Source organism: Pleurodeles waltl, chromosome 9 (genome assembly GCF_031143425.1).
Source record: "Pleurodeles waltl isolate 20211129_DDA chromosome 9, aPleWal1.hap1.20221129, whole genome shotgun sequence".
NCBI classification, from domain to species: domain Eukaryota; kingdom Metazoa; phylum Chordata; class Amphibia; order Caudata; family Salamandridae; genus Pleurodeles; species Pleurodeles waltl.
The window spans coordinates 407,632,303-407,644,310 of NC_090448.1; the positions used below are offsets into that span (position 1 = coordinate 407,632,303).

The window sequence follows — 12,008 nt, forward strand, 5'->3', positions numbered from 1 at the left end:
TAATGTTATGGTGCGCATATGTATTTATCTTTTTAAATTGAGTGTGAGCTAGTAAAAGGTGGGATTTGTTTGTCTATGTGAGCATGCCTTCTCTTGCTGGATACGGTTGAAACACTTCAGGTGATGTCCCCTTACGAATTCAGCAACATCTTCTTGGTGATCAGTTGTTTGAGAAATTGCATTTCCTTTTCCATAGACGAGATCCCACACACCCTAGTATGTAACAAGCCGGAACACAATCTCCTGGTCTCTCTCTCCCTCTCTGTGATATTTTGATGTGGTTACCATACCATTTTGATGTGGTTACTGTGACATACCCAGTTGGGTAGATGGCTGTCAGTCTATTCCTGGTGTAGCTTTTTACTCCTCTTCCAAGAGTAGTCAGTATACTGATGCCCTGTTGCAGCCCCTTGGTGGGCAATGGCTAAAGAAGATCTACATGTATCTCCTTCTCACAACTGTGACACCTCCAATCTCTTTGTGGTGGGGAAACTTGGAAGCCCACTGTGTCAGACCATCTATGCTTCACTAACAATGATTGAAAAGGGCTTCAGTGTGTTAGTTATTTATTATTGTGTGATCCTAGGCTCAAAGAGTAATGGAGCTCTTTACACAGAGAGCTTAATTTGTAGTTAGATCCTTGGAAGCTCAGAGTTTCAAACGTAGAATAGATTGAGTGGTATTCGCCAATAAAAAAACCTGCAGGCATGTGAACCTTAACTGAAGTATATTTGTTTAGAGGTGTGTGAGGGTGAAGTACATAATCTTAGATGATAAAATCAGAGACCGGAACAGGAGCATGCTTGACTCCATGAGTGCTCCATTTCTGTGTTGGCCCATTTCCCCCTCTTTCTTGGGGGCATCATTTTCTCATTTTTGAAGTACCCTATCAGGCACCTTTCCCACTCAAAACATTCTACCTCTTAGCTTCTCAGAATTTGGCAGTGTCAATAGGCCTGTGGTTGCTGCCTGACCTAAGACAAGGTGGTCCTGTGTAACTGCGCTGAGCATGACAGGAGTATTCTGAATGTTGGACTCCTGACAGTGTACATAAGTGAAGAGTGAAACACACCTCTTGTTTTGTCTGTGCTACTATAAGAGACCTTACTTGGCCCGAAGCCATAACCCCAAACATGCTATGTAATAGCACATCAGACAATTAGCTACAAAAGGCATGATCGTACAGGATTACCTGGGAGGTTTGTGCACAGTCAGTCAGTCAACACAAGCTTTATTCGATTAACTGATCATCAAAGCAATACAAAGAATAAATAAATATCATCATAAAATCAATAGTATAAATAGTGAATAATAAAATCCCATTAAAACCAGCAGAAAAGGTCATCATTAGATTTCATTATTTAGATAAAAATTTCGAACATGCCATGATGCCACTAAAAACCTACTAACAGCGTAGATTACTACATTAGAATTATGGCTTTTTAAAACCCTCAAGGTTATATCACATTTTCTTATTTTCATTTCTCGGCAGATTTTACAGGTCCATTTTGTCCTAGTCGATAAATAGGCAGGGCAAAAGAACATAAAGTGCTCAATAGTTTCGGGGGTGGCACCACACACAGGACATATGTCAGTTGTAACATTTGGTCCCCATCTACTCGCCAAAGACTTCAGTGGTAATGACCCAAAACGAAATCTAGCATATAATCCCTTGCCTGGGATATCGGGTATTACATCAAGATACAATTCGAATTGTGGGTACCATTTAAAATCAATAAAAAGATTGGTTAGGCGTCCAGCAGATTTCCGGGTAATGTAGTCATTTCGAACATATGACCAGTATGTGCACTTCAGTAGTTTTGTGTGAGTTTTCTCAAGTTTATAGGGATTCTCCCAAAAATCACCTAGGCCCAGGGTGAAGAACCATCTAGATAGATGCACTGTTCTTTTGCATAGCCTTGTTTCTATGTGCAAACATGATGCCGTAAACATGACAGGTACCTGCTTACCTAGTACCAGCTGACCTGGAGCAGCATGGCTGATTATCATCACCTTTCCGAGTATCCTGATTGAGTCTCTATTGATTTTAGACTAAAGGCCTAACTTAGATCTTGGCAGAGGAGAATTCTCTATTACAAACGTGAGAGATATTGCGTCCGCCTTATTACGATCCCATTATATCCTATGAAGATAGTGATACTGCATATGGAATATCCATCAATCAATCAATCATGGATTTGCAGAGCGTGGCTATTCACCCATAGGGTCTTGAGGCACTGTATGTGGGCGTGCTACTCATTTGAAAAGCCAGGTCTTGAGGTCCTTCTTGAACTCCTAAAGTGATGCATTCTTCCTGAGCTTGAGAGGTAGTGTGTTCCATGTCCAGACTGCTGAATAGGAGAAGGATCTTCCTTCTGCTGTACTTTTCCAGATCTTGGAGGACGGCTTCCAGGGTGATCTGGGAGGAATGGAGACGTCTGTTTGGTACGTAGAAGGTGAGGCAGGTGGTTGAGGTATGCCGGCCCTGTGTTGTGCAGTGCCTTGGAGGTGTGGATCAGGAGTTTTTATGTGATGGGCTTGTTGACTGGAGCCAGTGTAGCTCTCTGAGGTGGGAGGTGATGCAGCTGTTTTGTGGAATGTCCAGGATGAGTCTGGCTGCTGCATTCTGGGCTCTTTGTAGTCTTGATTGAAGTTTCTTGGTGTTTGCTTGAGTGTGTGGGTGACTGTCTTCCTACTGTCGGGGGGATCCATTTGAAAATCTTCCGCAGGAGTCTGAGGGTGTGGAAGCACGACGAAGAGACGGCGTTGACTTGGTGGGTCATCGATTGAAAGGAGTCCAGGATGGTGCCCAGTTTGCGTGCATGGTCAGTGGGGGCAGGGATGTTACCCTGAGCATTGGGCCACCAGGAGTTGTTCTAGGCAGCAGGGGTGGAGCCAATCACGAGGATCTCTGTCTTGTCTGTCACCATTGTGACAGAGTATTCCATCTGCTGAGATCTAAATCAGGCCCTAAGTTGCTGACATCATCATTATTATTATTATTAATCTACTCCTGCACCTTAGAGATCCGAGAAAATAGCCATATGTCACTGTTAGTTGCATAATTTCCTTTTACGTCTAGAAAGACTTGTTTTGAACTTCTCCTTAACCTTGTACTCTAGTTGCCTTAGCTAGATCTGCTACTCTAGTGTCACTTCTTGAGACGTCAACTGCAAAACTCTTTCAGGGATTCCACGGTTGCTACCAAAGCTAAAAATGATCTTGTTCATACTTGCTCACCGTTTTTTAGATTGTACATCAGTACTCAACCAGGAGGCTGCAAAATGCTGTAAACCTCCACTCCATGCCAAAGTGAGATACGAAATATCAGAGTTCCAGCTCCATTATCAAACATGTCCACTGAGAACATTTTAAACATGGAACACTAATAACAAGGATGATCTGCAGATGCTTTTAAATAACGTTGATATACTCGGTTTATATTAACATTATGCAGATTAACCTTGTGCAGGGAATTCCACTGACATATTTTAAATGGCACAACAGTATAAATGGGCAACAGTGGAGACAGCATCACATCCCTTGTGTAATCAACTGGAGCACTCCCTTAGTTAGCTGCCCAGGTTCTCTTAAGATAATCGCCAGAATGAAGACCAGCATAAATAAGACCAAGATTGCAGAGGTTTCCAAATATCCATCTATCTTGTAAGTAAGTCACACAATCTGGTGTGATTTCCAGTGTTCAGTCACTGGAATGTCCATTGCAGAAGTGTTAGAAAATAACCTGTTTATTGGCAAATCTCCATGCATTAAACTTTCATGTACAATGGTTACTCCTTCTTTTACAATGATCCAGTGAGCACGTTTCATTCTATAACCAAAAGTTCTTAGAGGCTAAGATGTTTGCATGATTATTCCTCAAGACCGTGGATCTATGGATGAAAACAAAATCGTATAAATGAGTCTTCAGTGAGTCTATAAGGTATGGCACACAACAGCGTCATATGAACAAGCCACAGCACAGTTTTGCGCTTTCCGTGTTATCTCAAGCCATCATAGAACGAGTCTGCCACAATCTGGCGCCAAGCCTCAGGGGCCTCCATTACAATGCCAAGGAAATGGTGTGAAAGTTCTGAGAGTAGTCCAGACCTTGAGCTGTAGCATTCCCTCAACAGTCTCTAAGGTCAGCGACAATGCACACAACTACTTTAATACCAAGAATCTGCCTTACTCTCATAAAGATTTCTTGGCATTAGAAATAAAATTAAAGATTGCAGGCACCAAATTGTTGAACCCGACTGCCCCTGTGGGTATCTCCCCTAATCAGCATTCTGCTCTGCTTACTCCTAACTAGGCAAAGGATGTGCTTATGATGCTCATTTACTCTCCCTTTTCTCTTCTAGGGCTACTCCTTCATTGCCCCCTCTGTACTCTTCACCTGCAATGCTGTTATGACTGACGTTATGGATCTGGTGAACTCTGAGCGCCCTGGAAGCGCTGCGGTGGCTCGCAGTGCCATGATGAAGGTATTTGAGTATGTCAGGAGACCACCAAGGCTCAAGGGGGAGAAGAGGGCATGTTTACAGGGCAAATCAGATGAGGAGATGTTGTAATGTGACAAATTTGTGAGGGATGTAAAATGCAAATGTGTGGTGTGTGGGAGTGTTTCAATGAAAGAAAATGGGATGAGAGAAAATGATAGAAGGTGGAGAAGCAATCATGTTTCAGATTGGCCAGGATAGAAGCAATTACCTTTTGGTAGCATCCATCTTGGAAGTAGTCCCTGTTCAGTGAACTTGAACCCTGTCATTATTGTGAATCACAGACCAGCACAGTGTAGGTAGAAAGGTGTATTTTGTAAAGTACGCAAGAGCGTGAGTTACACTCTCTCCCCACAAAGCAATGCTAGTTCATTGCCGGGCAGGCTAAACTGTGCAGGTACAGACTTGATTACTGTTCCCTTGTCTGACTCCTCTTGTATCTTTGTGTCAGGGAGGAGGCAGTGGCGATGAGTTACCATCATGCTTCTGTTACTTTCTGTTCTCCTCATCCCATTCTACCCCTTGCTGCAAAACCAAATTAATCGAAATGGGGTCTCTAGCTGGCAGTGGGTTTGCACCCTGTCCAAGTAGGGACCAGCACTCTAGTCAGGATAAGGGAGATACCTGCTCAGATAACCCCTGCTCACCCCCTTGGTTGCTTGGCACAAGCAATCAGGCTTATCTCAGAAGCAATGTGTAAATCATTTGCACAGAACACACAGTAATACAGTAAAACACTACAAAAGGACACTGCACCAGTTTTAGAAACAAATGCCAATATTTATCTATATAAAACAAGACCAATTATGATAAAAAAATCACCATACAGTAATAAATATAAGAATTCTGCAATATTTACTCAAAATTACACTTCCTTGAGGTCGATAGCTCCTCCTGGGGCTATCACTGTGTCATGATCAACAAAACCAACAGTTCAGGCCAGCCGCAGCATCGCAGGCACCTACGGTGTCGGAAAGACCCGCAAACAGTACCTCTGGAATTGCAGGGCATCGTGATCCTCACAGTGAGTTCCGGAGAGCGGCGTCGCTGGCGTCGCAGTGTCAGTTACGGAGTTGGTGCGGGAGTCAAGTCACACGCCTTGCAGATTGAACTCTGGGCTGATGAAGTCAGGAGCGCTGGCGTGGATGGCGTCGGGGCTGCAGTGCGAAGCGGGCTTGTGCGGTGTCACCAAGTCACAGTGCAGGCAGTGTTGTCTTAGTTACTGAAGCGCTCTCGTCAGTAGGTCCAAGCTGGCGGTGCAGGACTGGCCGGTGCTTTGTGTACCTCATGAGCGGTGTCTATATGCCACGGTGCAGGCCGGATTCCTGGTGACGACACTGGAGTCGAGGATGCTGGTGTCTGTGGACATGGCTGTGGTGTGGGGCTGGCCGGTGCTTTGTGTATATCACTAGCGGTCTACACAGGTCATCATTTCGGATGCCCAGGCTGCGGTGTGAGCAAGGTGATGCCGGAGTGTGGGGCCAATAGGTTGCGGTGCGAGCAGCTGCTCGGTGAAGTCATCCAATGACGGCATTGGTGATATAAGGGTCGCGGAGCGAGGGGCAGTGCAGCTCCGTGTGGTATCGGCAGGTCACGGTGCAGGCCAGCGGCATCATTCTCAACGCTGCAGTGGTTTCTCCTCCTGAACAGCACAAAACACACAGTTCCCAGTGCTGCAGGTCGAGGATACTGAAGTCTTTGGTGTCCCTGAGACTTCAACAGGAGGCAAGCTCTTTCCAGGCCCTTGGGAGAACACAGGACACACAGCAAAGTTCAACCTTTGCACTCCTTTCAGGCAGAAGCAGCAGCTGAAGGCCAGTCCAGCAAAGCAACACAGTAAAGGGACAGTGCTCCTCCTCCAGCTCTTCTCCTCCTCCAGCTCTTCTCCTTGGTAGAGGTTCCTCTTGATTCCAGAAAGATTCTAAAAGTCTAGGGTTTTGGGTCCTCTTCTTATACTCCTTTCTGGCTTTGAAGTTGCCAAACTTCAAAGCAAAGTCTCGGGTGTTTGCAAGATCCTTCCTTGTCCATGCCAGGCCCCAGACACACACCAGGGGGTTGGAGACTGCATTGTGTGAGGGCGGGCATAGACCTTTCTGGTGTAAGTGACCACTCCTCCCTCCACTCTTGATCAGATGGCTCATCAGGATATGCAGGCTACACCCAAGTTCCCTTTGTGTCACTGTCTAGAAGAGAGGTGTGAACAGCCAAACTGACCCAGATGGGGAATCCACAAACAAGCAGTCACAGAATGATTTAAGCAAGGAAATGCCCACATTCTAAAAGTGGCATTTTCAAACTCACAATCTAAAAACTAACTTCACTAAAAGATGTATTTTTAAATTGTGAGTTCAGAGTCCCCAAACTCCATATTTCTATCTGCCCTCAATGGGAATCTGTGCTTTAAAGTTATTTAAAGGCAGCCCCCATGTTAACCTATGAGGGAGATGGACCTTGTAACATTGAAAACCCAATTTGGCAGTATTTCACTGTTCTGACATTTAAAACACACCAGTACATGCCCTACCTTTTAAATACACTGCTTCCTGCCCATGGGGCTACCTAGGGCCTACCCTAGGGGCGCTTTACATGTACCAGAAAGATAGGTTTAGGCCGGGCAAGTGGGTAAACATGCCAAGTCGAATTAGCAATTTAAAACTGCACACACACTGGCAGGTCTGAGCCATGTTTATAAAGCTACATACGTGGGTGGCACTATCAGTGCTGCAGGCCCACTAGTAGCATTTGATTTTACTGGCCCTTGGCACCTCTGGTGCACTTTACTAGGGACTTACCAGTAAATTAACTATTCCAATTATGGATAAACCAATCAACATTATAATTTACCTAGGGAACACTTGCACTTTAGCACTGATCAGCCATGGTAAAGTGAGCAGAGACAATAAACCAGCAAAAACACAGTCCAATAAACCATAAAAACAGGAGATCAGAAAGCAAAAAGACAGGGGAGATACGCCAAAAAGCTGCCAGGTCTAACACATGTTCAGACTTGGGGACCCTTTTCCAGGCCCTTGTTTACCAGTTTCTTTCATTAAAACATACTGTAGTTACGCACATGCCATTGACTGACTTGTAACCACTGGGTCTTTACACTTGATACAGAAAACTGCTTGCTTGCCCAAACGCCAGCTTAGGACTGTGTGGCTGGGAAGTTTGCTAGAGAAAAGACTGAACATTGGCTCTGTGTGTGTGGCATATTAAAAAATGCCAGGGAAATAGGCAGCAGAGTGCCATAATATATCAGGGTGAGTATTCCTTTGTTGAGAAGAAGAAAGGGAAGTTCCTTTTCCTGATTGGTCAACACACCTCTTCCCTGTGAGAGGCAGGCTTCAACCATAGTGGAGTCTAACTAATTGGTTTACTATCCTTTCAAGTTTACCACCTTAGATAACGAGTTCTTCCCTCGCCCCTTCTGCTAACTGGAAATCACGTTAGCCATCTTGGAATAAGTGGTGCTTATGGAGAGGATGCTTCAGTAATTGATCAGACTTTACATGCACACAACAAATTTCTCAAAGGTGGGAAAGAGTTAAAATGCAGATACAGAAAATACAGATACACTTGGATCGCCTTCCCCATACCTCCCAAAATGATGAGTACTGCTCAGGTGACTTTTAAAAATTTTGTTTCCCAGGACTCTGCATTTTTCCAGCAATATGACTTGGACATGAAGGAGCCTGCGCTGGGTGAGGGCAGCTTCTCAGTCTGCAGGAAGTGTCGGCATCGCTCTACAGGCACAGAGTACGCTGTCAAGATCCTCAGCAACAGGTGAGTGTGTAACACCAGTGGAAAGGGCATTCACAAGCTGGTGGCCCAAATTGAATGTGAATGCTAATGGCTGTGTTTGCTGCTTTAGCTGCATGCCCCACCCTTCCTCCATGGCAGCAGTGATGTCTGTTCCAGCATAATCATTGATTCCTGGGAGGTCTACCCACAGATAGATAGGGAAGGTCCCTTCTGCACAGCCCATGGTCTGATTTTAAGATAATTTCTGTATTACTATACATGTTTGTTCCTGCAAGTGTCCTTGTACTTTTAAATTAAACTGAGTTTTTTGGGAAATCACACTGTCATTTCATTTTTTGAGCAATCAAATGTTCCTCCTGTCTTTGCACCACTAAATAGATAGGAACTATCTCTGGTGAATAGGTGAACTACGTAGCAAAGATTCTTGTCCTGAAGGGTCACATATATTAATTGAGGGATCAAGTCCTCCTTCTCTCCCCTGCAATCCAAATCTTACTAAATTATCATCTGTGTGCCTACAGTATGCTGTTGAGGTTCCTGTATCACTTACTTTTTTAATGTATACCCATTTCAGTGGAAACTAGTCTCATCATGTTCATGGTTTCATTTTTAAAAACAGCGTTTTAAGCTGGAAGACAATCAGCACTCCCACTTTCTGAGCACTTGCCAGCATGGATTAGTTGGCCATTCAACCTCAGAGTTTCACACGTAGCATTTTTATTATCTTTTTTTCTTTTTTAAATTATAAATAACACTGAGTGACTCAGAATGTAAGTGACATTTCAACGCCGCTTGTATTGCACAGTGAAACCTTCTCTGATCAGATTGCTCACCGTAATCCTGCTCAGAACAACATCTTAGTGTAAAGCATATTCTCTGCGCTGCTCCTCGGTGTTAAAGTGATACACGATCTGAAAACCATAGTGCTCAGCACTAAATTCCATCTTCCTAGCTTCTGGTTCAAAAGCATGAGAGGGTGGGGAAAATGGATCTCAGAAGTGACCGAAGTTCCTAAGTGTTTAACTTTTGGACTTCTGCACTCAGTAGCACAGGTCGTCAAGATTGACTCTAACAATGCCTATTTTTTTTGCTTTTGTCTCCTTGTTTGGGAGTGAACACAATACCTTTTAAGGTTTGCCCAAACTGAGACTATCATCAATTGTGGAACAGTAAACTTAAAAGATGTTTCATTTGTATAATCCAGTAGTCTACTTTGATTCTCAGTGTTCGGTTTCTATGACTTTCAGACTCTCTACATGCAGAGAGAACGCCGCTGGACATTTTATGCAATGACATTGCGACCAAGGTGTAATCAGCTTTCTAAAACTATACAACAGGAAACAACTACCAGTTATAAAGCAGAGACTTCATACATAGCTAAAGAAGCAGAGCCTGCTTAGACATTAAATACAATAGAGAGTTCCTCAGTTCTATTTCATACTAGTAAACCCATGAACCCAACTTCCTGTGGATACAACGATATTCAGTGTAAGATTGAAAAGCTGAAAATGTATCAACATTATTGGCCTTGAGACAGACTTAATGACTGGGTGCGCTTGATTCCGAACATGCAGTGTTCTAGAGCATAGTTTGTCATGTTGACAAATGCATCTTGAAAAGGTTGCATTGCGAAAACCTGATTTTGATCTTCAGAAAGGATTCTCCTTCCACCTGCAAAAGTGAATGGAGGGCAGGGTCCGCTGGTGTTGAAATTTTAGCTCAAGGATTCATCTTTGTACAGTAAAGAAACACTTTTGGTTCCCATCATATTCCTTGGACATGAACCACAAGAAGCAGTTTCAACTGAAGTTCAGCCTTTTCCTTTGTTGATGTAGCCTAGGGAAAGGGTTCGTATTGTTCAATTATTCACATGATAGCACACCTGTGTCGGAGGGTTCCTTTTTTCTTGTATGACAAATTTCACCATTCTTGCTACACTATCGAAAGCCCCTACAAATAGGTGATGACTTGATCAAGATCCTATCCATGGCAAGGTCTTCTATAACTGGGATTAATCATAGGTATTGCCTGTCATCTGAGGATCACACCTGCATTTAGTCTTAGGGGATGCTGGATTCCATCAATTACCGAGCTCATAAAAGTCAGTGAACTGTAGTGTCTCCACAAGCTGCCCTCCAGAATGGAAGAGCAGAAGATTGCTCATTTGAGGAAACATTTTGAGGCTGATGTGGGTTATTGCTAATACTGTTGACCTGTTTAAGAGGTAAAAATGTCCGCAATGAAAAACCATTGAGTTCGATGGCATCTGTCGCTGTAGATACGCATGTTCTGCAATAGCTCGCCATCTGGTGTTGGGCCGGAGTGTTACAAGTTGTTTTTCTTCGAAGAAGTCTTTCGAGTCACGGGACCGAGTGACTCCTCCTTTTGTCTCCATTGCGCATGGGCGTCGACTCCATCTTCGATTGTTTTTTTTCCGCCATCGGGTTCGGACGTGTTCCTGTCGCTCCGAGTTTCGGAACGGAAAATTAGCTAATTTCGGAAGATTTTCGTCGGTATTGTTGCGTTCGGGATCGGCGTACTTAGATTCCACACCGCATCGAAGATCGAAGAGCTCCGGTGCCCTTCGGGGTAGTTTTTCGATCCTCCGTCGGGGCCTGGTCGGCCCGACCGCGTGCTGAAGAACGCCGATGGAACGGACCCCGTTCCGTTTCTGCCCCAAATGCCACAATAAATACCCCTACACAGACCAACACTTGGTCTGCAACCTGTGCCTGTCACCTGAGCACAGCGAAGACACCTGCGAGGCCTGTCGTGCGTTCCGGTCCCGAAAAACACTCCGAGACCGTCGAGCCAGAAGACTTCAAATGGCGTCCGCACCGACAGCCCAACGGGAGTTCGAGGAACAGGAAGAAGAAGGTACCTTCTCGATCCAAGACTCAGACTCCGAAGGATTCGACGATACACAAACCGTGAGTAAGACGTCGAAAACCACACAAAGAAACATTTACAAGGCCCAGGGGACGCCACTGCCACCAGGCCATGGCTCAACCCATAAATTCGGTGACCGACCGTCGGCACCGAAAAAGGCCCAAACAGTGCCGAGATCGTCCGACTCCGGTCGAGACACCGGCACGCAGCCTTCTCGGGACCGAGAAAGTGCTGGAGACAAGCCTCGACACCGAGATGCCGGTGTGGACACGGCTCGACGCCTAGACAGCGGCACCGAAACAGATCGACGCCGAGAGGTTTCGGCCCCGAAAAGGAAAAAAGTCACCTCGGAGCCGAAAAAACACGCAGACAAAGTTTCGACGCCGAAACAAACTGCAAGCGACCCAGCTTCAGGCTCTTATACAGAAGAGCACTCGCTAACCTCCCAAATGCAAAAGCATAGGTTTGAGGAAGAGCTACAAGCAACTGATGTGGACCATACGCAAAAGCGTATCTTCATTCAGCAGGGGACAGGAAAAATAAGCACCCTTCCCCCCATTAGGAGAAAGAGAAGGTTGGAGTTCCAGACGGAACAAGCACCACAACCAAAAGTGGTGAAAAGAGTTACACCACCACCCTCTCCTCCGCCCGTGATTAACGTTTCACCAGCACAAACTCCATCTCACTCCCCAGCTCACACCACCATGAGCCAGGGTGACCAAGATCAGGACGCATGGGACCTATACGACGCCCCAGTGTCAGATAACAGCCCGGAGGCATACCCTACAAAGCCATCTCCACCAGAAGACAGCACCGCGTACTCTCAGGTGGTGGCTAGAGCAGCACAATTTC

The 12,008-nt window shown here is 45.1% G+C and overlaps 1 protein-coding gene across 3 annotated transcripts in view; it reads left to right on the plus strand.

Moving 5' to 3' along the window:
• RPS6KA4 (ribosomal protein S6 kinase A4) overlaps positions 1–12,008 on the plus strand; it is a 222,250-nt gene that overhangs the window by 127,703 nt on the left and 82,539 nt on the right. For all 3 annotated transcript variants that reach the window (XR_011198717.1, XM_069207158.1, XM_069207159.1), the window contains exons 10-11: positions 4,365–4,487; positions 8,155–8,288. Coding sequence is in view for 2 of the 3 variants with exons in the window: in XM_069207158.1 (XP_069063259.1) it covers positions 4,365–4,487; positions 8,155–8,288 (257 nt within the window). In the remaining variant the exon portion in view is untranslated. The remainder of the gene's footprint in view (positions 1–4,364; positions 4,488–8,154; positions 8,289–12,008) is intronic.